General features: G+C 42.6%; 1 protein-coding gene across 1 annotated transcript; it reads left to right on the plus strand.

Annotated features, from left to right (window-relative positions):
- The first annotated feature begins 3,714 nt into the window (after positions 1-3,714).
- On the plus strand, positions 3,715-5,442 carry LOC145710758 (uncharacterized). The gene has a single exon (XM_081788480.1). It carries the CDS (start codon positions 3,745-3,747, stop codon positions 5,440-5,442), a length of 1,698 nt encoding a protein of 565 aa, XP_081644606.1. The 5' UTR covers positions 3,715-3,744.
- The last annotated feature ends 22,347 nt before the right edge of the window (positions 5,443-27,789 follow it).

Raw genomic sequence — 27,789 nt, forward strand, 5'->3', positions numbered from 1 at the left:
GACTCTGACTACCTTTATAAGCGATTTCTGCCCTGCAAAAAACATTCAAATTCAATAAAACCTCGATCGACTTTAAATTTTCGTTCCAGTCTTGTCAATTCTTATCATGGCGACCACGCTAAGACACCCAATCGAACTTCTCGAAGCCTTCGAGGACAACACACTTCCTAAGACGAAAATAACGACAAAGACGACAAAGAGACAGTTAAAAAGCCTAGAGACAGACCTGCGAGCAAAAATGGAACGAATGAAACTGATTTTCGACACTTCACTGAAGCTTCACGAGATTAAAGAAAACACAAGTGAGAAAACAGCCCTTGAAACTGAGTTCAAACGTACCCGCCGGAACATCTGCTTGACTCACCTCGATACTACTTTCCGCGAGCGCTACGAAGACGAATTCGAAGACATTAAGGGCTCATCCGACTTTTTTGACCTCCTCCACCAGATAATCGGCCAAGAAAATTCAGACGAAGAAGCAAAAGGGGCCCGACAAAAATTGAACACAGTCAGTCGACGAATCGAAGAAGAAGAAACATTCTCACGATTTCACACTCGGCTAGAGAAACTTGCGACCACCGCAAGCAAAGGTAATGCTACGCTTCAGAAACATTTTTTGGACGAGGCATTCAATGCGAATCTGACGCCAGAACTACGACGATATCTGCTGGACCAAGGCAAATCATCATGCGGCACCAATGAGACAGCGAAATATCTCGACCAGATGAAAAAGCATAAACGCCGGATCGAGATCAAAGCAGTTTCCGCAGAAGATACAATGCTGCGAGAACAAGTCACTTCCCTCACTCATCAATTTTCGACGCTTCCGACTCGTGAATTTCTCATGGAATCTCTTCAGTCGACCCTTTCTTCAATGATGGAACAAAAAATGAACTCATTTAGACAAGAATTCATCGATGTAAACAAAGTTCAGGCAAGTTTTCAGCAAAAACAACCAGCACAACAGCCAAGAAAATCCTACGAACAACAGCAAGCCATCAAAACGACTGCTCACTTCACATCTGAAAGACGCGATGAGCCGTACCAATCAAGACAACCAAGACAATTCGAACGACGACAGGACGGAGCGCCGGTGATCTGTTTTGCATGCGGAGTCAAGGGACACTCAAAGAAGAATTGCCGTGGCACTGTTGTTTGCCATATCTGCAACGAACGTGGCCACATCAAGGATATCTGCCCCCAACGCCTGTCAAAAAACTAGGAAATGGATCTTATGACTCGTCACATAAGGTCCAAGCCGCCGTCTCGTCTATCGTCAGCCGAGTTGGCCCAAAACTTCTCTCATCAGCAATAATTTATGGTCAGCGCACTAATTTTCAGATAGACACCGGCGCTCAGGTGTCATGTCTACCCCGTTCCCTAATTCCGTCTCATCTTCAATCGCGTATCGTCCCATCTCCTGTACATCTCCAGTCCTACAATGGTACCGAAATACAAGTCTACGGCTGCATCTCAACAAGCTTCAATATCGGCGATATCGCGATGGAAAAATGCATCTTTTATGTGGTTGATGATCACTGCAGCCCAATTTTAGGGACCCCTGAACTAACAGAAAACGGACTTCTCATCGATCTTTACAAAAGTGTTCTCCGGCAGGGGAATACTGAAGAAAAACTCCAAATTTGCACGAGCCCCGCTACAGGAATCAAATCGATTTCGAAAACAAAATTCTTCTCAGCAACAGCCGTGTCATCAGCACCGATAACCATCATGCCGAAATCATCTACTTTCATCGACATAGATCTCAAATCCTGCCCTACAAGCTATATTTGTACTGTCCCAGAAAACGCCAGCAATAAAAACCTCGAAATCTACGACCAATGCGTTCAACTTGGAAGCCTTCAAAGTAAGACAAGAATTCATATCGCAAACAAATCAGCTGTCCCAATCTTCCTAAACAAGAACGCTGTTGTTTGCCAAATCAAAGAAGTTGAAATAAGAATTCCGGAGCCGGCAATACAAGGCAAATTCAATGAAATTGTGCGCGAACTAAGTATCGGAGACGTTTCGCCGGAAATACGAAGGAAACTTGAAGAACTTATCATGGAGTATACTGATGTCTTCGCCGTCGAAGACGAGAAACTCGGAACAACGGACGCAATGTCGTATAAGATTGATACAGGTGACGCTGCGCCGGTGGCTTCACAGAGATATAAAACGCCCTATTATCTCCGGAAAGAGCTTAGGCGGATTATCGACGCAAACCTTGCATCCGGACTCCTGGAACCCTGTTCAAGCCCGTGGGCGGCACCTGTCCTTCTCGTCAGGAAAGCCAATGGAAAATGGCGTCTCGTCTGTGACTACCGAAAGCTCAACGCAGTCACCATCGCGAATCAGTACCCTCTGCCTGATATTGACGGGCTGATAGACCAAATGGCGGACTCGACAGTCTTCTCAACTACAGATCTCTTCACTGGTTTTCACCAAATACCATGCGACGAAGAAACTAAACAGAAGGTCGCGATAACAACCGATTTCGGGCAATTTACTTGGTCGGCCATGCCAATGGGTGGTAAGAACGCTCCAGCAGTATTCCAAATGATGATGGATAAGATCTTTCAACACATCCCAAGCAGCCAGCTCGCAATCTACCTTGACGATCTTTGCTTGCATTCGCGGACAATGGAAGATAATCTAGACGTCATCGAAAAGGTCCTCATGACTCTGAGGAAGAACAACTTGAAAATACGCGCGGCAAAAACGGAATTCCTTAAGAAAAGAATCAAATTTTGCGGCGCAATCATCGAAAATGGATTCCGGTCCCCAAATCCTGAGAAAACTAAAGCTGTACGCGAGCTTACACGACCAACAACAAAGAAAGAAGCGTCAAGTGTCTTTGGACTTCTCAACTATCACCGTGCCTTTATTCCTCACTTCGCATCGAAGGCAGCGCCAATCAACAAAGCAATGAGTAAGGGATTCAAATGGACGAAGGAAGCAGACGATGCACTTACTCTGCTCAAGAACGAAATTGGGGACTACGTTGACTCTTTGAAGATACCAGACCCAAACTCGGGCAATTTCGCGATTGAGACTGATGCCAGCGAGTCAGGCATAGGAGCAGTCCTGCTCTATCGTAAATCCGACAACGATCGACTTCTTCCCGTGGCATACCTCTCCCAAAAATTTGATGCCGCCCAGAAAAACTACAATATCTGCGAGAAAGAATTGCTAGCTGGGAAAAAAGCGATGGAGAAATGGTCACATTACCTTCTTGGAAGACCATTCATTTGGTTTACGGACAATTCTGTCGTTAACTGGGCTCACAGAATCATGAGCAGGAAGCTTAAAATAGCAAAATGGCTCGCGGAGATAAGTGACTTCGATTTCAAGACTGTGATGAAGCCGTCGAAAGAAATGCAAGTATCTGACTGCCTGTCAAGGGACCACGGAACCTCCACAAGTATCTCCATTAATGTCGTCAAACAAAATGACTTTTTGTTCCTCCAGCAGTCCGACGATATCCTCAAGGAAATCCTTCATTTTCACCAGATTGACCGCTGGCCAAATTATCCCTCAGAAGAAATAGTGAAATTCAAGCGGATACGTGACAAGATTGTGATCGGAAAAGAAGGTCTCCTCGGCATCGAAGACAATGGCTTTAAAGTGATTCCCCCAGCCTGCCTCATACCAGACATCCTCCGGGAATATCACGAGAATGCTGGACATCCAGGCATTGGCCAGACCCTTGACAATATAGAAGCAAAGTATTTTCGACCTGGAATGAGAGCGACAGTGACAGACCATATTAGATCATGTCTTGACTGCCAATTGATCAAACCGGTGAACAATCCACTGAACGCCCCACTTGGTCATGTCAGGGCCCCAACGAGACCCTTTCAGCGATTTTCGATCGACCTGGTTGGCCCTTTACCACTGACAGACAATTACAAACGATACATCTGCGTCAGCACTGACCTCTTTAGCAAGCGAACTAATGCAACAGCCCTTCGAACCAAAACACCCGAAGAAGTATTAGAAGCTCTTCAACAAGAATGGCTCCGAAACCCAAACTTACCAGCAGAAATTCTCATGGACAACGGGGGCGAATTCAAAGCCACGAAGGAGTGGTGTGAAGAAAAAGGTCTGAAAGTGTCACTTTCTCCCGCCTATCATCCGCAGACGAATGGCGAGTGCGAAAATCGGAACAGAACAATAAAGTCAAGACTCAAACTGGCTTGCCAAATGGAAAACTGGGACCTGCACCTCCCTTATGTGATACATCAAATGAATTCTGCGAAGCATTCTGTGACAAAAGCAACGCCATTTGAGATCGAAACCGGGTATAGGGGGCAAAATGTTAATGACAAATTTCGAATGGAGCCGGAGCGAAAAGAAGTCAGCTTTGAAAAAATCCAGAAGAAGATATTGGAAAATCATGAAAAGCGTCGGTCATCAGACGAAACGGTTCACAAATTCGAAGAGGGAGATCTTGTTCTCTGCAAAAACATGGACCCTCTTGAAAAAATCTACAAATGGACTGGGCCGATGAAGATAACGAAGGTTAAGAAACAGGGCCTCAGCTTTACCTTGGTAAATGAGACCTCTGGCAGGGAACTAAGTCGCCACATATCACATCTAAAACCCTTTGTGGAAAGACCGTCATCCCCAGACTGCCAGAACAAGCCTGCTCCAGAACCTCAGACGCCGAAAATCACGAAACGAGACACACGGAAAAGAACGTCATACTCTATCCGAACCCGTAGTCAGACGAAACCGGACTCACTGCAACAAAAACCAAGCACCTTAATCTTAAGCCAATCAAATGTCCCGAATGTCGATGATATTGAGGAAAGAAACGCAGAATCATCAACATCAAGCACTTCCCTCGAGGACAATCATCAATCTCCAATATTGCAAAGTCCGACTAATGAGACAATCTTTTACGACGCCGAATCGCAACAAGCAACTGATGAAAATGAGTCAATTCACAGTGATTCGACAGAAATTGCAGAGTTAACGGACAATGCCTCAATCTCACAGCCACCAAGAAAACTTGTTTCTCCTGTGGTCCAAAGAATTGCGAATCTACACGAAAGAGCACTGGATAAATTTATCCGCGATTACAAATGCGGGATAAAAATTGGAGCCTGGGCCTCTCTTAAAAACTCCAAGGCAAAGAAACTAGAGAAGATTAATGAATGGATCGAAATGAATCATCCGGACTGGGAAAAAGACGACGAGGGCTTCTTTTTGATCAAGCACAATGCTCTGATGCTTGAAAGGAGGACCTACCTGAGTGCGTTCACAATCGTTGAGATGAGCGTCCTTGCAAAACACTTGGGACTGACAATAGAAACTCAGGGAAAGTCGAAAGGCGAACTTACAGCTGAAATCACGACGAAAGCAAAGCAAAAATACCCGTTCCTCAAAACAACGGCGAATGGAAACCTTATAATCGACCCCGCTCACTTTGCGTAAAACTTCAAACAAAAGTTCAAACCTGGCGGACACTCGACCCAAAACTCGACTTGAAAATTAGGTCAACAGCTCACATCCCGCCTTAACCATGTCAATCAAATCTGATCAGCTGACCCGATTACGTTTCACACTTGACCTGCTGATTCCAATCATCAGCTGATGGCGCCCAAGTTTAGCTGCATATATACTCCAACGACCCGCCGACTCATCACAAAATTCGGAAATGAAAAACCTTTTCTATCTCCTCACCTTTTCTCTCGCCGACTACATCTTCGACCGCAAATCAGGCGTCATCTTCAAGGAACTCGACGATATTTACGTTTTTGACTCAGAGATACCAAGAGACATCGCGATTATGGTCAACAGCCCGCGCAAAAAATTCCGAGACGGTCTTTCGCTTGACTGTGGCGACACCTCAACTGGGCTGCCTCCGAAGCCGGGCAACTTCTTCGGACTTAACAGCAGCAAAATAACAACGGAAAGCGAGTTCTGCACAAAAGCCTTCGACACATTCGACAATATCGTCCTCAGCTACATCGGCAGCGACTTGCAATTCACCGACAAATACAATGACACATTCAACAAGATGGTTCATCAACAGCGGGCACGACGAGTTCGAAGAAATCCAGCAGCAATCGGAGGCGTTGCGATCGTGGCGACTGGGGGTTACACATGGTATGTAGACTCAGCCTCTAGGGGACGAGACGAAGAAATCCGCCAGGAAGTTGAACATGAACGCCAACGAATAAGCAAGCTGGAAAACGTCGTTGAACTGGTGAAAGACGAGCTCGACCTCGCTGTCAAGAAAATCCGCCGTTCCAATGCACCCATAATCACATGGGGAGGACTTGACATACCTGCTGACGAAAAAGCGATCAAAGAAATTCTGGAAGGAGAAGGCTCTTCGATCAATCAGTACTTTGCAGAACAATCTCGCGACGATGGAAGACTGCTCGTCAAAGCCGCCCTTACGCTCACGAACCACCGACTTCCGCTTTTTTCGATGTTCCTTGATTCGGTTAAGGCTCAATGCATCGCCTTGCAGACTGTGGAAGCAGAAGCCGCGAAGCGATTCTGCACGCATTTTGCTTTTCACGTTACCCGCTGGGATACCAACTTGCGATTTATGGGCCTCGGTCTCACCACCTTTAACACGATAAATGGAACGTTCGCCGAGCAGTTTCGCATCAAGGAAGTTATCGTCAATCTCCGCATCCCAATTCCTCGAATGAAACTTATTGCCAAAAGGTACCAGGTCATCAACTTAGGGTTCTTCAACGCCGACGGTACCAGATGGAGGCTGGATCTTCCTCAATTTCTTGTAAAGATGCCGTCAAACGAAATCTTGGAAATGAACCCTTCAAATTGCCTCACCTTTACGCCTAGTTACAGCTGCGCAACATCGATTCTGGAACCAAATCAATGCGGGGAGAGTGTGCTGGTTCATAACAATACCAAGCTGTGCCAGACAATCGAGATGGATAATCTCAAATGCGGCCTTTACGAAGACTTCGAGCGCGCATTCATCTCGATCAGACGCCCATCGACCGTGGAATTCTTCCATCATCATCCCTCCAAACAGGTTGAGGCCATCGACACCTTCTACAAAACACTCTTTGCCGGAGCTCTCGACTGTGGACCACGAATCCTGAAAATATCAGCCGGACATCAATCAGCGAAAGCCACGTCACGAATCAATTACATCGCACCAATGCAAATACGACCAAGAAACATTGAAGACGAAGAAATTGACGCAATGGGCAAAAAGATAGATGATTCTTTCCGACAACTTCACAAAATGGAAGACGACTTCAACCTCCGGCACAAGTCAACTCTCCAATTGATGCAAGATACCGCGAAGACCGAAGTCGAGAGCGCAAAAGACTGGATTTACGATAACTACTTTGCTCCGATTCTTGGTTTCCTTTCAACACTCTCTACACTCGTCCTCCTTATCATCGTTGCGGGATGTATCATAAAATTTAAATGCTGCAAAGCGACTCGACAGCCTTACGTCGCCACCCAACTCTCAAGAGCCCAACACTTGTCAAGCCGATCCGAATCCTCCATCTAGAAAACCCGCCGACAAGTCACCGTTGACACGACTTGTTATTTTGACTTTTGTAAAATTTTAGTAATTTTTTACAAATCTCTTACTTTCGCGCCACTTAGACAATTATAGAGATTTTTGTAAAATTTTAGTAATATTTTACATATTTCTTACTCACTCGCCACGGACTTTAGATATTCCGACTTTGTAAATTTTAAGTAATATTTTACATATTTCTTACATATTTTGATCTGACTTGTACAAAAACCTTTATTCTGTCCTATTTTAATGTGCGCTGACCCGATTACAGTTATCGACGTGACGAATCGACGATTGCAATCATAAACAACTGACTTATTTCCCAACTTTGAAACACCTGACTGACTCTGACTACCTTTATAAGCGATTTCTGCCCTGCAAAAAACATTCAAATTCAATAAAACCTCGATCGACTTTAAATTTTCGTTCCAGTCTTGTCAATTCTTATCAATTTTTAGATTCCTTGATAAAAAAGGAGCATTTTTGGTCTCTAGCTTTTTTGATTGGACCAACTTTATTGAAGAAAATTTTCGATTTTATACTTTGAAATCGCCATTTTCGGGAGTTTTGAAAATTTTCTCGCTTTAAAACTCGCTCAATTTTTATGATTTCATCCCAAAATGGATTCTCCACCTGAATACACTAGACTAGTTTCCGATGATGATCGCCGATATCTTTCAGATCTAGAGAACCAGGCCGATGCTCTCGACAGCGGAAAGATGCCAAGATACCCTGGGCCTTTCGTTTTGTTAATTTTGTCCGGGATAAGCAATTCCATGAGACGCGGATCCGTTTTATTCCACATTTCCGCAAGAATGACCGGGCTCAATTTGGCGATCCTGCTGTCTACGGGGAAAGAAAATTTTTCGAAGGACTCGGTGATTCTGGTAAGACCAATTTCACGTTTATTTCTTCCCAAAAATCACGTTTCTTGATCCCCTTATTGATGGAGCTGCCATCCATAACAATTTTTACTTTAGAATTAGTGCGCAAACCTCTATCAAAATCTGCCACTACCCGTAGTTAAATCTCAGACCCCTTCGCAGCATTATTTTCGCTATTTTTGACGTGATAGATTCTTGTGAATCCCGACAATACACATGAGACGATGTAAAACTTCATGGTTGATTCCTCGTAGCTTTTATGGCTGTTTCTAGTGACGATATCCGCCAAAAGAACTTCACCGATTGCAGACGCGTCCTGATCATCGTATTCTTTCGACCCCGTTACAATCGTTCCTCTATTCCTTTGGTAAGTGCACGAAAGGCAATTCTTGACTTCGTCCGCCACAACACTTTCCAGCTTCGCGAACCATACTTCCGTCTTCACCAGATTCTTAAGTCTCGAGATTGTACCGCAGTTACCTCGGTGGAACCCTTTCGCGACCGTCGGGCCGAACGACTCGGGGATGACAACCGGCTCGCAAATTCTGGTTCCAATCATTATCTTCCGCTTCCTTAAAATTGTCGGAGTTCCGTCTTTACAAAGGTAAGTTGACCCTCGTAAAGACTCCGCCTTGCGAGCCTTCGGGCCGGTTATCCGCCCGTCTTTCGACTTGGACTCGATGACTCTTGCTGTAGTCGGGTCACTCTCCTGAACTTACCGCACTAACGACCTCTCTTTTAAGAAGCCGCTGCCTTGGTGGGCCAGAATCCGGTCGGCCAGCTTCTCGAAGCTTCCATCCTTAGTTTTTCTAGCCGCGCGTTTCGCTGCCCCGCGGGTCACGATCGCTTCCACCGCTTCTTTCCGCTTCTTCCAGCTCGACACCTGCCGATGTCTGAGACCTGGCAGTGCCGCTCTCAGCGCCATTTCGTCGTGGAACCCGAAAACCTCCTCAAACCTATCGAACTTCACAGAAAGGAGTGTCTCCTCGCTGGACAAGTCCAAATTTGGGCCCAGGATCTCGTTGACCGCTTCTCCACCATCGACAACATTGCACACCGCGCAATTTTCATCACAACCCTTAGTAAGTATTCTGTTCGAGAGATGAAGTCCGCTAGGTCGATTTGAGTGGACTCGCCTTTTTCGTAGACTATCTCCACGTCAAAACTCAGGAGTTTAACGATTTGATCGTTTATTCTCTTGTCCAGGCTCAGCTCTTTACCCTGCCTCGCTCTATCGAACAATTTCTTCACTGATAACGAGTCCGTAATGATAACCACCGGTCTAGATACGAAATCGATTTCCCAGCAGAAGCATAAAGTTGCGCATAAGATCCCGTGCAGTTCTAATTGACACGAGCTCCACTGAGTTTTCAACTGCGAATCTACTCTCTTCCTCGACCAAAGGCGGACGATCTGCGTCTTGTCGTCCTTCTTCTGGTATAGATAGCCTCCTGAACCGAGATTCGAGCTGTCCACCACCAAAAAGGTATCTAAGTCCTTTTCGATAGGGAACAGGTCGACCATCTGCGTGTTAATGGCCGTCGCAAGCTTCTCGTAGCATTTTCTTAGCTCCGGCGTCAAATTTACGTAATCGCTGAGCTTCTTCGACCCATACGCTGCCTCATTCAATTTCCACATCATCTCGGTGCGATGTGGTAGCCCGATTGACAGGTAATTGATAATCTGATGTACCGTTTTAATTGTTTTACTGTTTTTATTGTCGTTGGGTTTTCCGCCAGCGCTTTTTTCAAAATGTGCGATGACATGCAGATTTTCCCGTCTTTAACCCGTCTACCGAGAAGAACGATGTCCTTCGATCCAATCACGCACTTTGACCCTTTCAGACGCAGGTTCCGGTAAGCAAGCGTTTTGAAGACCTTTCGAATCCTTTCTACCAGTTCCTCGAACGAATCCGCTACAATTAAAAAGTCGTCCATGTAAATCGATGTATACTCCAGATGATCGTACATTATCCTCGTAATCATTTCCCTCGCTAGCACCGGACTGCTTACCCATTCCATTGGCAACCGACGGTAAGCCAGCTCGCCAACTTTTGGGTGAAGAATAACGAAGTGCTTTCAGAGCTCCTCTTCAATTTCGAAGCAGTGGAACATCGCCCCGATGTCGACTTGGGCAACGAATCCTTTCTTCGTGAAAGGGGCTGCCAGTTGAAGGATGCGCTGGATTGAGTCGGTCTGCCTCGCAACGTGATCGGTTTTGTCGTTTATTCCGCTGCGTGCGCAATCGCCAACTACGCGCACGTTCGACGCTGTGAGCTCAACGCAGGCCTCTCCGTTCGGTCCCTTCTTGGAAACCCCGAAGAAGCTCATGTAATTCGCCGCCGTCATGTGCTTCGGCAACACCGTCAGCACTCCTTCCGCAGCCTCATGATCCAGCTTCTCCTCGATCGCCTTCATCACGCTTTCGGGTAGGTTTTTCCCGTACCCGATCGGCGCAGACTTCGGGCTTCGATCTGAGTTACCTGCGTCTATTCTAGCGTGAACCTCGAACTCCTTGTCCGCGACATGACCAACTGTACCCTCGAAGATTGCTTCGAATTCATCCAGGACGTTGTTAACTACAGCGACTTGCTCTGCCGTCAGCGTATCCCCGGCTGGGTCCACCTTCACCTCGGCTCTCGAGTTCTTCTTCCTGTTCTCCGCGTTGATCCGTTCCAACTTTCTTGCCCAGGTGCGTGTACCGTCAGGATCGTAAGCCGCTGATGGGCTTTCATTTAGGAACTCGCTGTTTTCGTACAAATGGTCGTGAAGCGTAACCTTCTCCGTGGTAAGCATTATTTCCGGGTCGTTTATCACTTTCTCGCCGCAGTTCTCCCAAATGGAGCGAAGCGGCTTCCCGTTAACGCACACCTCCAAGTTATCAGAATCGTCGAATTTCACTTCGATTCTATTTCTGGCTAAGCTGTCCGCTCCTAGGATTATCGTTTTCTGTGGTCCTGCGTATACTTTGCAATTACGGAAGGTAAGACTCAAATCCCTGCTGAAATCAATGTCGAAACTCGCATTATAATCCTGGAATTTCATGTATCCTCCGCTAGCTACCTTCGCTCTAGAACTAGGACAGTCCTGCAACGTAACATTCTCGCTGCAGTTTTGCATTAAGAGTGAGACAAATGACTCTGGCGCAACCGAAACTGATGCGCCTGAATCTATAAGTACTTTAAAACTTTCTATTTCGTTCTCGCAGTTTCTAATACAAAAATTTATATCGAACATTCTTCTCTCCATTCCAACGCTGTTGACTTCGTTTCTTACGCTAAAATTACATTTAGTTTGGGTCAATTCCGCAAGTTGCTTACCAATTCCACATTCGTCGTATTCGCTGATCACGTCTACCACCTCCAAGTCCTCGTCGCTATCGTCCCCGTCTTCCAGATTCGCTCGCATAAGCTCGTCCAGAAGTGCCACCAGGACCGAGGACTTGCCGTCTTCTTGGTCGATTGCGAATGCCTGGTAAGTCTGGTTCCTGCCGCGAACTTTTTGCGATTTATTGAGCGCTCTGTTGAATGCTTGTTTAGCTCGTCGGCCTTTCGAGTCACTTCTACGCTGTTGGCGCGGTTTGGGAAAGAGGTAAAAGCATTTGCGCGACATCTTCTCGTTCGCTATCTTGAGATCATTCGGCGAGACCGTCAGACTTGTCTTGACGTAGACGTCTCCGCTCCTTGTGTCAATTATGTAACGATTGTTGTTTAAGGCTGTCTTCGCGTCCAAGGGTCTGTTCTTCTTACCGAACACCGCGTTGATTTCGTCGCCATTGTCGTCGGAGCCGACGTCCGCGCCGTCGCTGTTGAAGTCCTCCAGGGCGTTTATGCGTTCTTTGTTTTGTTTTTTAACTGATGCTTTTTTCCAATCTGAATAAACTTTTTCGAGTTCGCGACTTACATCTCCGTTGGCTGCCATGTCTGCCGCCATTTTGATGTGTTCGAGCATGAGATGTCCTTTTGCGCCTACTACCTTGTCCGCCTCGTCAAAAATTAGCTTCTTGTTGCATAAGAAATCGCGCAGGCCCACTTCTCCGAAGTCAATACCGTTCTTCTTTGCCAGCTTTTGCGCAATTTCCTCTAACTTCGACTGACCCAGGTGACTCGTAACGAAATACATTGTCACCATATCCATAAATGGGGTCCATTTTTCCATTTCGGCCTTCAGGTACATTGTCCTTCTCGCGCTAGTTGTGTTTCCCAGCACCGTTCCTTCCGGAAATCTACTATCTTTCGAGTGCAAAACAATGAATTCTCGAAGACAAGATCGTATATTATCGAAACTGTTTGACGCTTTTGCATAACTCAACCTTCCTGAACTAAAAGTGCGCAAAATTTGAATGGTACGGAGGAAATTATTGTCTCCCGCGCTTTAACAATACTGTTCTAGTTGAGTTCTTAGGTAACTCCGTAAATTAACGAACTCACCGTTTGCAACCGCGGATCTCGAATTTGGTTCTACCGCTTGGAGAATCACCTTCCCCAAACATCTCACCATTTCTCGCATAATGGTAGTGGGGCTCTTTTCTGTAACGTTCCCTTGTTCGACAGTATCTGGCCTGTAAACGCGGGGAAACTCATCTACGGTCAAGTAAGGGAAAAAGGTTCCCATGAACCACTTTTTCTGGTCTTCGACCTTGTATTCCGAGTCATCGTATAGGGTTGATGCAACAAACGACTTCTTATCACTCGATAACTTCATGTTGTCTAGATATTTAAGACCATCGTACATATTTTTATCTTTCCATTTCCCAAATTCTCCAGACTGGAGGGAATTCCGAGTTTTCCTGACCAATTAGGGCCTAATTCGCTCATGCTCGGGCCCCATAGCATCGGAAGCTTCTCCGCGTGACCCACCATGGGCGATTTTGGAAGCTGCTTGTTTGCCAAAGCATTCAGGTATAGGTTCAGATTCGCGGACCAGTCCTTTGTCTTTCGGGCTCTTGTTGGGGAGTCCGAATCTACGTAAGCCAGTCGTGGTATCTTACTGTCGCTCGCATAATAGCCGTGCGGTATAAACTCGCTAAAGATTCCTGATGATACGTTCATCTTGCGCTACAGGGAAAACGCCCTAGCGGCGAGGTTCGATTAAGGGGCTCTTGTTCGTACCAAGCTCAAGAGAGCTTCAGTCACCACGTTATGAGTCCCGCAAAATCAAACACTCGTTTAGTTTAGGTCCGGACTTTCGTCCCTTTATTTGCACAGATACCGAAATACAGTGAGAAGAGTCTTCTAGCTGCGTCGGCGTAGGCTGGACCAACACGAACCTGAAGATGGTTTAGTAGGGGCGTTCTCTTTCTCTTACTGCCGAAAAGGCTGGGGCTTTCCCCTTACCTCGCTGGACTTCTGCTGACGTCTGAGCGGGTCTCAGGCGCCAAGGAAGTCAGCTAGATAATGGCCTTTCCGGAGGGCAAGCTGTCGGCTTCCCTCGACTCGTTCCGTTTGCCCGACGGGCACCGGAGCGCATACTCAGCCGTAACGGGAAGATTTTGTTTAGGAGCATCGTCATCTGTGATGTCAGCATTTCCCATTATTTCCTCGTTCGTCGTGATGTTCGCCTTGATCTCTTTTTCATCAAAGACTTTTAATGGACGAATATTTTGAAGATGACGGCGATATGTGCGTTTTGTCTTAGGGCACATGAGAATATATGAGTCTTTTGAGATTCGATTTTTGACGTAGAATGGACAATCCCAATTGATACCAAGTTTCCCACTTGTGTGATCAGGCTTGTACGTCAACACCTTTGTTCCAATTTTAAGGACAGGAGCACTGTTTTTGTCCTTCATTACAAGCTTGTTGTATCGATCCATGTGAAGTCGCATTAATGATGGGTGAAGTTCACGTAGATACTCATTCAGAGCCTTGACAAAGGGCTCTCTTTTTCCATCAATTGAGTCAATTTTGTAGGGAACGTGAAATGACCGACCAAAGACGCATTCGTTTGGTGTGAGAGTATCCAATGTTTCTCTTGGGAGGTTGTTCATATGATAACACGCTTCAGGCCACTTAAGCGACCAATTTCTACTCTTTCCGCCAAGAGTTTTGATGAACTTTGCAATGTCGCGATGTGATCGTTCAACTTTTCCATTTGACATACTTCGGTAAGCAGTAGTTGTGACGTGAGTGATTTCGAATCATTGCAATATTTCTTAATAGAGAGGCCCGAATTCTTTACCGTTGTCAGACACAATGACACCATTGATACCATGGCGGAGGATGAGCTTGAGGAGTCCTCGAGAGACGAGAGCATCGCTTTTGCTGTGAAGTGGTTCGCCATCCAGGTATGAGGTGAGCTCATCGATACATGTGAGTAGATACCTCTTGTTATTTGTATCTTGTCTGTAGAAGTCAACCAAGTCGATGTGAACTTTTCTGAATGGAGTGGACTCGTAAAATCTATTCGGAATCATGCTTGGTTTGAGTTTCTTCTGAGGTTTGATCCGGAGACAGGTTGCGCAGCTTGAGGTTATTGAGCGAGCACGATCTTGAACCTTGTGGATGTAGAATCGTTTGACCAGATTAATGAGGGCTTTGCATCCACAGTGAGCTGTGAGAACGTGGAGATAATTCAAGAATTCATTGGAAACCGATTCTGGGAGCACAATTCGATTGTCAGCAAACAAAACACCGTTGGTTTGTTTGAACTTCTTGGATTGGTTTTTCTTCGATTTCTCAATTAGATTTCGAGTATTTGGACATTCAAACTGAAGTTTTGCCATTTCTTCGTATGTAAAAGAACGGTTTTCGAATTCAAAAATCTTCTTTGAATCGTCTGGTTTGATAAGCGCGAAAATTGTGTCAGATGGTTCTTCAAAACCTTTTGCTTCATTTTCAAGTTCTGACGAGTGTGAATTTGGGATTCTGCTGAGAGCATCTGTGGTTGCCATAACCGGATCGTGGCCAGGTCGATGCAGAATTTTGAAAGAGAAATTCTGAAGATAGTGCTGAATTGTCGCAAGTCGGATGTCGAGAGCTTTCTTCGAGTGCTCTTTGTATAGGTATAAGAGACTTTTGTGATCCGTTATTGCTGTGAATTCCACTCCGATAAGATAGTATTCGAAGTATTTGATATTTTCCATTAGAGCGATCAATTCTTTTTCTCTTATTGATCTCCGGCTGTCTGTTTTGTTGAATGGTCTTGAGAAGTATCCAAGTGTTGTGAAGGTTTGACCATCTTGACATTGATAAAGACAACCACCCATGGCATGTCCACTCGCATCGGAGACAACAGTGAGGGGTGCATCAGTTTTGAAGTGACCAAGAGAGGGTCTTTCGAGGAGTTTGTTGCGAATGATTTCAAAGGCGGTTTGATGTTCTTCTTTCCAATCGAAGTTGACCTTTGAGCTTGTTAGTTGATACAGAGGACGTAAGATCAGTGAAGCATCTTTGACGTATTTGATGTTGTAGTTGATCATTCCAAGGACTCGTTTGAGCGATTGTCTATCCGTTGGAGGCTGAAGATCTTTAATGCATTTGAGATATTTGTCCGTGAGCGTGATTCCTTCTTTCGATATCCGATGTCCAAGAAACTCAGTGGATGACTTGCATAGAATCATTTTCTTGGTATTCAGAAGAAGTCCATTATCGATACACTTTCGAAATACAATCCTCAATGTTTGTACATGCTCCGTGAAATTACTATTGAGAATGATAATGTCATCCAAATAGATGAGGATATTTGGGTGATTGAAGAGTCTGTCCATGACCCTCGAGAACGCTGCTGGTGCAGTACTTGTTCCGTAGAGCATTCTATTTGAGCAATAGTGTTTCGAGTTGTATGAGAATGCGAGTTTCTTTGTATCGTTATCAGCGACTCTGATTTGCCAATAACCTCTCGAGAAATCGACTTGTGAGAAGTAACATTCTTTTCCACTTGTGAGTTTTTCTCCAATTCTTGTGAATATTGTGCTGAGATGTGGTACCAGAAGTTTGTTGAGTTCGCGAGCGTCAAGACTTATTCTGATACTTGAGTCGCGTTTTTGAAGAATGAGCAGAGGTATGTTGAATGCACTTTGAGCCATTGAGATTATTCTTAGATCGAGCCATTCGTTGAGATTTCGTTGAACTTTTGGCTGTAAGTGTATCGGCACACGTCGAGGGGCGCTGTGAGCACTAAGCGTCTCGTCGTGGAGAGGAAGGGAGAACCGAAGGTAAGCAAGCTGACCAATATCCCAATCTCCCATACTGCAAGCAAGCCTAAGCTCGACTAGTAGATCATACAGTTTTTTCTTTTGATCGGGGTTTGTATCTCCGAATGACGCAATTTCTGGGATAAAATTTATTTCTGCTGCTTTTTCTTCTCTCTCAGATTGAAATTTATGCAGTTCTCGTTTGTCTGCATCGATGTCGTCGACTTCAATGATTGCATTGATTGCATGAGATTTGCGAAGTGGTACTCTTTCAACTTCTTTTTCGTTAATTTTGATCGTTTTTGATGCGTTGCCAGCGGTGAGCGATAATTGGCTTTGAATTCTCTTTCTTGACGTCGAGCATTTTGACCTTTTTGCTTCGAGTGATTGTTTCCCGGCTCTTTTTTGACCTTTTTCTTTTAACGATCGTTGTTGATAACCGTTTCGTCCGGGTCTTCCAGAGAATCTTCAGATAAACTTCCATCACTTGATTCGGCTTCACTTATGTCGCTTTCAACTTTCATTGATGAGATCAGCGCTTGAAGAGAATCAGCGGTGGAGGATGCTTGGATCTGTGCGATGTTGAGTTTGTGATGCGGCTTTGCGAATTTTTGAAGCCCGACATTGGACCCGTCGTTGTCCTTCTGAAACTCGACCACTCCTGGTTGCGATTTGAAGACGAATTTTCTCCCCGGCGCGAAGAAGTCCGGTGCGAGATCAAGAATATTCAAAACGATACTCGATTTATCGCTTATTGGGATTTTGCATGGGTAGATTTTGTCAGGAAGAGAGTCGTAGATACGGCATAGTTCCTGGCGTGAGAGGTCAGTTGCTTCTTTCCAGTAGACCGTTGACATGGCTGCTGTCTTGTTTACTTCGTCCGAAGCAAGTGAATTAGATCAGGCAGGATTGTGCTGATCTCTCTTGAAGGCGTTACCAGTTTTCGGCAGTCACCAAATTATGTAGGGGTTTTACTCTCTCTATCTCTGAGTATGCGAACAAATAATGACACGGTATTTCGAGGAAAAGAGTAAACTTTATTAGAGCTTTTACTTGACCACAGGGTAAAATAGAGTGGTGAGGAAGGGTTAGCAATGTCTCTTTATATAGTTTTTAGGCTTCCCATTGAATCTTCGAGTTGGCAGGGAAAGTAGAGTATTCAGCCGGCGGCGGAGCGTAGTAGGTGGTTGACAGAGCGTAGCTCGCCGGAACCAAGAGAAATTCCACGGGAACTGTAGCGCTTTTAGCGGGAAAAGTAAAATTGGGCACGCGGCGTCCAAGAATCGAGTCAGAACGTAAAATTGCCTCCGGCGCGTAAAGCGAGCATTTTTGTAAAACACTTACACATCAAAGAAAATTTTTTCTAGAAAATGACGTCACAAATGACGTCATAAGGTTCCAAAAAGGTGAAACTTTGAGTCAATTTTAAGCAGGGTTTCTGTTGGAGTTTTTAAGTGTTCAATAGCTCTTATAAAAGCATAAAGAAATCTGAAGGTTCATTTTTGATAATTTCCGAAAATTTTGGCTTTTGAATTTTTCAAAAAAAAAAATTTTCGCTACATTAAAAAATCTTGAAGATGAACTTTCAGTTTTTTATCAGCTTTCATTTGAGCTATTTCATGCTAATAAATTCCAACGGAAAGGCATCTAAAAAGTGACTCGAAGTTAGCCCAAAATTGCCTTTTTTGCTGTCTTCACAGGTCACGTGTGACGTCATAGTCTTATATTTTTGGCCAGAATTTCGGCCATTCTTATCAGAATTTTGCAGGCTTTCTGATGAGCCCATAAAATCAATATGTCAAAATTTCTCCTGTAAAAAGTTTTTAAATTTCATCTTAGACAAAATTTCAAAATCGCTTGAGCCTGAATGGATAAAAATGAAGCGGGCGCGTGCCTCGAGCTCACTTCGCCCGCCTCGGACCCCACAGCGATACCACTAAGCTACGGAATTTAAGATCTCACCCTTACTTTCCAGTTTATATAGTAAAGATTTAACCTAGGTTAAAAAATCGAAATCCGACATCGGACCGGATCTTTGTAATGGGACAAGTATTCTGCGCACTAAAGATTAAAGCTTGAAGATCTCTAGTTGCTTTCTAAGATCTCTATGCTTGTCTCCATTCAAATCTCTAAATGCAACAATGTGTCGTTATATTTCAGATTCAGAAGAGGTGAGCGTTGAGCTCTGGAGATAAGAGGAAAACAGAGAGCAACACTTTTCAAGACTTGAGCAGATATGTTTGAAAGTATCTACTCGCTTGAGTATAGTCCCTATATTTCTCCTTTCCCTAAAATTTTGGAAGATTGGATTAGGTCTTAAGTTCAGAAGCTTAATCAAGCTTGTTGGAGAAATTTTCTCTCTTTTTGGCCTTCAATACTTTCAACCGGAAACGCCGGTTACACTCTTTTGAACACTGAACTTGAACGCATTGCCTCCTTTTCAATGAATAAACTTTTTAGTACTTAAACGGGGGTGAGGGAATTTCAAACATTTTCAAACTAAAGAGAAGTTTTAAACTGAAGCGCAGTTTAACAATTTTGAAAGGTGTGAAGTTTTCTTACGGCGCGCTGTCCAATCGCGGCATGTGGTGCATTGATACCGCGCGCGACGAGCCATGCCGGACAATGCGCACCTCTTCTGTCGCTCGATTTTTTCGTCGATTACGTATGTAGAGAAAAACAGCACCGGCAATAACCATGAGAAGTGCTAGAGAACTGAAAGAAATTGGCAAGTGTTTACCGTCTATTATGTCTTGGACTGCGAGCTTGTCCATTGCTTTGCTGTCATTTGCAAGGTCAGTCAAATTGAGATTTTTGAATTCTTCCATCTTAAGGGACCACCAGCAGCGAGCTCGCGTCACTTTTCACGAGCCCAGAACTTTTTCTTACCTTTTTCAAATTTAATGAAAATCACAGATCTAGTGAAAATTTTTCTGCTCTTTCATCTCCAATTCGAATTTTTTCATATCATAATTTATGAATTCAGGAGAGAAAAATGATGCTCAACTTCAAAAGGCAGCAGCTCCTAAAATACTTGTCACTTGAAGTTATTAATGACCTCATCAAAAAGCGCATTCGACTTTGACCAGGTCTACGTTCGCGTGGTCTTCGAATTTTGCTTATATCCGGTCAAAATCAGGGGATAAGTACCGTTACTCGGTGTGAAGCCAGCGTCGCGCAGCGTGAAGCGTGCCCATTCAGCCAAAATAGTGCAAATTCTCCGCCGCGCGAAGGGTGTTCCTTGATAAATCCCTGATTACGATCATATACAAACAAAGATTGAAGACCAAGCGAACGTAGACCTGATCAAAATTGAATGCGCTTTCTAATGAAGGTATTAATAACTTTGTATGACAAGTATTTTAGGAGCTGATGCCTTTTGAAGTTGAGCTTCAATTTTTCTCTCTGCTGATTTAAAAATAATGGTATGAAAAATATTCGAATTGGAGATGAAAGAGGAGAAAAATCTTCACCAGATCTGTGATTTTCATTAAATTTGAAGAAGGTAGCAAAAGTTCTGTGCTCGCGAAAAACGGCGCGAGCTCGCTGCGGGTGGTCCCTTACCATTCTCCAAAAGTGTCTTTTTATTGATAACGTTAGATAACTATTAGAACGGTCATTATCAAACTAAAAATAGAACAAAAGTTTTATTTTATAGATATTTATTGTTTCAAAAAAGACAGAATTGAAGACTGCTTTGTTTTCTTCTGGGTTTTGATTAACTGACAGTTAATCAACCGGGGCTTAGGGATCCCCCTGATTTGGCCAACTTTGAGGTAGAACTACTTTTTTGGGCTTAGCTATCTTAGAAGTGAGGAGATTTTTTAAAGCCCATTTTTTCATAAGCAATCACTTGTATGGAAATCTTATTTGAAAAGGCGAATCATCTCTAAAAATAGCCGTTAAGGCATTGATAGTCGCGAAAACCCTAGTTTTGGGCCATTTTCAAAATCGACTTTTTCCCTCTGATATATTTCCCCGATCTTAATCTTAAAACCTTCCTTGTGCCCGAAACTACAATCTCTCGTACAGGCATCTGATTATGTCAAGGATTGAAGATTTTTTCTTTACGAAAACTTTATCGACTTATTTTGGCCACTTTATATGCCCTGTAGCGCCTCTTAGTGGCTAAATATTGCATCAAAACTATTTTTTCCTGATTCAACTTCGTCTAAGCTATCTATAGAGCCCTCATTCATATGAATCTGTCGACTTTGAAAAGTCAAAAATTTCGCGAATTTTTCGGGGACGCTCGTGTACCAAAATTTTTGGTATTCGAATAAATTAAATATTCAAAAATTGGTATTCGAATACCATAATTTTTTTACCAGACTGTATTTCCTCCTTCGAAAAACAACTAAACGAATATTTTGATTTCCCACGAAATTCACTAGCTGTTTGGTATACAGTTTCTTCGTAAAGCAACAGACTGGCACTATTTCGGGAGAACACTTCAAAGCGGGAACCCACATGTAGATTTGGGTAGTTAAGAAAAATTCATTGTTTAAATTGTAAAAGAAACCAAATCAGTCGAAAAAATAGATTTTGGAATCGTGCCAACATCCGGGTAGTGCTCTTTCATTTTTCGGAGAAAATTATTTTTAATATTATACTTTGAATGACTTGATATCAAACGGGCGCTGTAAAAACTTTTAAACAAAAATTGAAACATTCTTAATTTACCCGAAAGCTATCTTCAACTGAGCTCGAAAATCTGTGTAGGAAAAATCCCCAGGTTTCTACACAGGTTTTCAAGCCCAGTTCTTTAGGCTGGTGAAGAACGAAGAGATTTGAAGGAAAGCCCTTGTAATGTAGCGAATGTCCCCAATGTCCCGAATGTCCCCGATTTTTTACTTTTTTGGTCTTTTGAAAAAAATTTATCACATGGAAAAACAGAAATTTTTCAAAACAATTTTGTTCTAGAGACGAGTTTTTGCCAAATTCTATGAGTTTTCTACCACAAATTGCGCGGAGCGCTACCTTATTTTTGACTTTTGTCAAAACAATGGCGTTCTAGAGAGAAAAAGCTGTTGTTGAGTTCTTGTTTTCCAGTGTTTTTGTAAGAATTGACGGGGACATTCGGAACATTCGGGACATTCGGGACATTCGGGGACATTCGGGGACATTCGGGACATTCGGGGACATTCGCTACATAGTCAGTGTCTACCGATTTGAAGATAATCGGTTTCTTCAAATCTTTTGAACGGAAGTATACAATTATCCTGAGGATCATCCTCAGGATACCCGTCAGAACTGAATCCTGAGGATATCCTCAAGATAATTGCAGCCTTCCTTTTGAACAAATTTTTTTCCAAAATACTATAATACAATAAAATAAAATTATTCAAATTATTCCAGGAAGCGCACCTCCCGTGATGCATCGAGCAGAAGACCAAGTTTAATCCAGCGCTTCCTTTTTCCACGAGTCTATCGCGTAAGTATCTGTTAGCTTTTTTCTGGGCACGAGCAGAGTCGCTTAAAAGGATATAAAAGAATATAATAAAAGTAAATACCTAAGAATGAATTTTCCTTTTTCAATTATAGATGGCAGCACCTCTGGATCTGACAAGGCTTCAAAGACAACTTGGCCCACATCATCACCACTTTTTGCGGAAGTTTCTATCAAACCCAGGTTAAAAACTTCTCCCAGCTCATTGATCGCAGCAAGAGCCAAGCAAGGAAAATTGCGCCCCGATGTAGACTGGTCTTTCACAGGGAAAATAAACTTATATCTATTGGAAAAACGAGTTTATTTGAGAACATTCCCATCGCGATTGTTATACTCTTCGATTTTTCAAGAAATTTTTTCCTTTGCAGAGTTATTAAGTACGGGAATGATTTCGCCAATTTATTCATGAAGGATCTATCCGGTAAGAGATATGAATATCCATCATCTTCCTTTATTTTCAGGTGACTTAAAGAGTCAAAGGATTCGACGAAAAGACTCAATGTTCTTCGTAATTGGTTGACATTATCCCCTTGAAGTCGGGAAAGCATCATTAACTTGACAAAAGTGGATGCCACGTTGCCGTAAACTGTCCGGACGCAGATCTCCCTTCATCCCGTGATTCAATGGGCGGCTTTACTTTACTGAAAAATTCAACCAGTTCATTTTCGCTAGTAATAACTTCAGGAACAATGATTTCTTCTCTTGGTGAATCTTGGAAATTTTGGTTCTGATCCTCCTTGTGATTTGAACAACGAGTACGAGTGGCGTAACAATCATTGATAACAACTGGATCCAAGGGATTTTTGATGACGTTCCAGATTTTTTCTGCATCTGTTGTTTCTGATAATAATAGTGAACGCCAGCAACATTTGGAAAAAGATTACGTCGCCCGAATTCTGTTGATAAAGCTCTTAAAAAATTATCTCAGTCTATCAAATTCTATTTACTCTGAAAGATACTGGAAAAATGCTCTATCTTTTCGAATGAAATTGGTCCATGGTGAGGTTCTACCGTGTGTCCATGCTTCGATTCGGCCATTGATGTCATTTCCATTAAATTTCTGCGAAGTTTGTAGAGCAAATTCTTTCAAAATTTGTAATGAAATTGGACAATCATTAAATTCTCTGGATGAAAGCTCATGTTTAGCACAAAAAGTGAAGTTGAGTAAAAGGTAAAAGAGTCGCATCTGTACGAAAAGAAACTTCGGTGTCGTTTAAATACAGTTTATTACTCAGTCTTACGCAATAAGGCTCCCTGAGTTGAATGGTCTCGCAGACAAAACCAAAAAATATTAGCAAAAAATTTTTTCAACAAGACTTCTTTTTTGATAAGTGTTTACGTGCTGAAATATCATTAACTTGCATTTGATTCAAAAAAACAGAAAAAATTCTAGAAAAAATATTTTCGGTGGGATTCGAACTCATGCTCCTTACATGTATCGATTACAGTACCTTCGCAGTACTTTTCCATAAAAATTTTTGTACCGTTGGAATCAGCGGAAAAAACTACATATAATATGTGAAAATGAAAAAACGGTCTTCATTTGAAAATTTTTGGGTACTTCCGGTGCCCTATCACGTGACTGAAAAATTTTTCAAAAAAATTTTTTTTACCAAAAAATTTTTCAGGCCGGATTACATATTTCACCAAAAATTAGCTCTCTACGATGATAACACAGAAAGTTCTTTTTTTGTATCCCCACCCTAAATATAGACCTTTATGAAGCACTTGAAAAAACAGGGGGGATCCCTTAAGGCTCTACGGCAGGACATTTTTTTGAAGACTCTTGCCCACTTTTGTGGACATTTTCATGAAAAGTTGGGACAAAAAATGTCCACCAAAGATGAAAATAACTGTAACATCCATAATGACTTAATAAGACTATGACTTTAGACCAGTGCTGAAAAAAAGTATACTTCCCCCCGCCCTTCAATAATCTGCAGGGCGCCCTTCATTCTTGAAGGGCGGTGAAGTTCGAAATGGCTCTGAAGTATACATCACGCGCTTAAGTATACTTCAGCTATCGGTTCTTATCGAAAACTTTAGCTGCCACTACATCTGCCATAATGAGCGTGATTAAAATCATGGCGCCTGAGAGCCAATATGCGCAAAATTTGAAAAATTCTGGCGGATGGATTCTGATTGCCGACAGAACCAAGTTGAAGTAGAGTGAAGGGCGGAAGGGCGGTTGAAGTAGAGGGAAGGGCGGAAGTACACTTCACGCCCTTCAACGCCCTGCAACGCCCTGAAGTATACTTCATGAAGGGCGAGTGAAGTATACTTTTTACCAACTCAGCTTTAGACTCTTAACTTTAGAGAAATTTTTCTGACTGCTAGAATGACGAGTATTTTAGGTAATTCCTGATCAAAAAGGCTCGTTATTCGGCACCAAAATGTATCCTCCGGACCGGTTTATATCTTCTTCAGCAAAAATCGCAATTCTTCAATCAAATTGACGATTTGTTATCTTTATCACATGAATCGTCAAGTAAGAAATTTATTTACAGTGAAAACTTTCTTATTTCTTATTTCATTCTAAAAATAAGGAACGATTTTTTTCCCGATAATGAAGAAATCCAGCAGCTACAAATTGAAAAAAAAGCCTAAAGTTGGGTTTTTTTCGGATGACAGATTTCGGGGATTTTTCAAAAAAGTGGCCTTAAGTTCCTCGGCCTTAAGTTGGGGTTTCACTGTACTTAGTCGGAATTTCCGGTAAAGTTGCAGAATTTATCATGTAGGTTGTAAAGTGAGAAATCAAAATGAAACCTGGGAATGGCCGGTAAAGACAGGCGTCTTGGTGGCTAAACCCGTTTTTAGGACAAGTTGAAACAGTACCATATCTAATGATTTCACTCGCACAGTGAGAAGTAGATGAAGAGAGATCGGACATTCGGCAGAATTTGATTGATTCGAATTCGCTAAACTCACAGTTGCTACTGTCAATCACTGTATTCTGCCAAATGGCGATAGATTCGGGTAGATTTAGGGCCAAATACCAGTATTCTGGCTCGCCTTTGTACATGTTTTGTTTTAAGGGTATCGGAGCAGTAACAATTACGTAGTTAATTCGAAGGCGGTAAATATTGGAGAACTATAGGCTATAGTCTATAGCGAACTTGAACTTGTAATATGGGTAGGCTTACCGCGGTGTTTTTTATTTCGCAGGTTCTTTTGAAAAATCTCCCCATACTTTCAGAACATATGCATCAAGACAAGCGTTGAAAAACTGCACTTGCAGAATTTTCGATATGAGTGATCTAACCTCTTTTTTGGGGGATTTTTAGCGAGAAAAAAAGCACTAGTTTGATTAGAGGCGGCTTTTGAGTGCGTGCTAGATCGATTTTGATACCGATGATTTCAATGCATTGCCCCGAAAAAAAAGGGTTTGTCCTCGCCTGGTCCAAATCCTCGCCTGGTCCAAATCCTTGCCTGGTCCAAATTCCTCACCTGGTCCAAAATTGAAAATGGACCAGGCGAGGATTTGGACCAGGTAAGGATTTGGACCAGGCGAGGAATTATTATTTGAAAAATTTTTGAAAACAAAAAATGAATAACCAGACCAAAACAAATTTCTTCTTGACCCCCCTCCGAGACAAAAAATTTAAAATTTTGAAAAATTTTAAATTAGATTTCCGTTTTTATTGTTTTTATTATTTTATGTTCTTATTAGTTTCACTTATAAAAACAGAAAAAAATGAGGAAATGTCGCGAATCGACAAAAAAATCTCAACAAGAATAAAAAAAAAAATAGACATTTCAGAAAAAAAAACTCAAAAAAATTTTTTAACTATCAACCAAAAACAAGTTTATTAAAGATTTTCGAGGAACTTCAAAAATCTTTACATTTTGTGAGATTTTTTCTGGGCCCATACTAGACAAGAAGCTCTATTCGTTTGTAGAAAACGTTTCTCTTGCATCAGCATTCAGCTAATTTTTTTATAATGGGAGAAAATCCGTTTTTCTAGCTAAGTTGAGGGGTTCTATGATATAGTTTTAGAAAGCCTAGAGGCATGCGCTTTCATTTGGACACCATATAGCAGAGTTGCAAATTTGCTGAGCTGAGCTGAGTGAGCTGAGCCAGCAGTCGCTCTGCAGTTATTCTTGAAAATGATCTGATCTGCTCAGCTCAGCTCAGACAATGCTCACTCGGCTCAGCTCAGCTAAATTATTTTCGAACATGATCTGTTTTGCTCAGCTCAGCTCAGACAATTATCACTTAGCTAAGCTGAATAATTATAAGTTATAATTTATAACACAATTTGACTAATAAAAGCACAGTTAAAAACAGCTCAGCTCAGCTCTAATTAGGGTACGCGTAGCTCAGTTAAACAACCTTAAAATGAAGGTCCGCTCAGCTCAGCTCCGCTCAATGACCTCTAAAAAGGGCCAGCTCAGCGAGTTTTCCAGAATTTCCGGTTTTCCACCCAATTTTTAGCGCACCAGATGGCCAAAAACGGCTTTGCACTAGGATTTCTGAGGCTCTACTGAAAGCTATGAGCCTAAGCTTTCTTATTTTGAGCCTTGAAGGCTTAAAATAATTGTTATCTTTATAAATCTAACAAGAATTAAAAAACTTCTCTCGAAATTAGAAAAAAAAAATTCGTGAAGGGGGAAAACTTATAAGAACATTTTGAAAAAAACAGAAATTTAATTAAAAATTTTTCAAAATTTTAAATTTTCCGTCGCGGATGGGGGGTCAAGGAGATATTTGTTTTAGTCTGGTTACTCATTTTTTGTTTTCAAAAATTTTTCAATTTAAAATTCCTCGCCTGGTCCAAATCCTTACCTGGTCCAATTTCCTTACCTGGTCCATTTTCAATTTTGGACCAGGTAAGGATTTGGACCAGGCAGGATTTGGACCAGGCGAGGATTTGGACCAGGCGAGGACAAACCAAAAAAAAGATTGATCCATATATGGATCAATCTTTTTGCCACGCTGAGGCGCTCTCGTGCTAGCCCAAAAAGTCCTCACCTCTTTCTCACTTTTGGTTCAAAGCAGATTCAATTCAAAAATTATTGATATATGGTGGTGTTTTGTCCTGGTGGTGGTGTTATTCATTTATAATAATACATAAATAATGTAATAAAAATCGGCCGACAAGGGGACCCTGATTTTAGAGTAAAAACTGTACTTTATGGGGATTTCTAGAAGAAAATAAAGAAAATGCGAGAAAAGTAAGTGTAATACTTACCAAGTCTAGAAAGAAACAATAGATATCTTTCCAGAATCGGGCTTTTGCTTCATTTCTAGTCTTTTGAGAAAGACTTAAATTTTCTTCTCTTCTTCTTTACACTTTTCAGGAGAGGATAAAAATTTTTAAAATTTTTGAAATGGCCAAATTTGTTGACGAAAGCTTTTACAGCGATACATGGGCTCAAGATAGAAGAGAGGATCCCCGAAAGCAAGTCTGGTCTCGAAGAGAGGTTTTAAATTTTACCAGTAAATGCTAATTGCGGCGGTTATTTGATAGAAGCGAGCTCGAGGAGTGAAAATGCTCTATTGATATGGAACCTTAAGCCAGTTTTCTACACATGCCAAGAGCGAATTTCGACTTTTTTGTGCGGAAAGCCTAGAACCGTTACAAAATTACCGGGGCAAACTTACTATTGCTCTAGCGCCTAGGGGATACATCGTAGCCCCAGACATCTTTATACGTAGGCCTCGGACGTAAAAAAGACGATTTTCACCATCCGGTCATCGTACGGGAACATGAGAGGGCTCATTCGAAAGGTCTTGATAAGGGCTTTCTATTTGACCGATAAAAAAACTGGGCCCTCCCTTTCTGTTATGA

This window comes from Oikopleura dioica, chromosome YSR, assembly GCF_907165135.1.
Source record: "Oikopleura dioica chromosome YSR, OKI2018_I68_1.0, whole genome shotgun sequence".
NCBI lineage: Eukaryota > Metazoa > Chordata > Appendicularia > Copelata > Oikopleuridae > Oikopleura > Oikopleura dioica.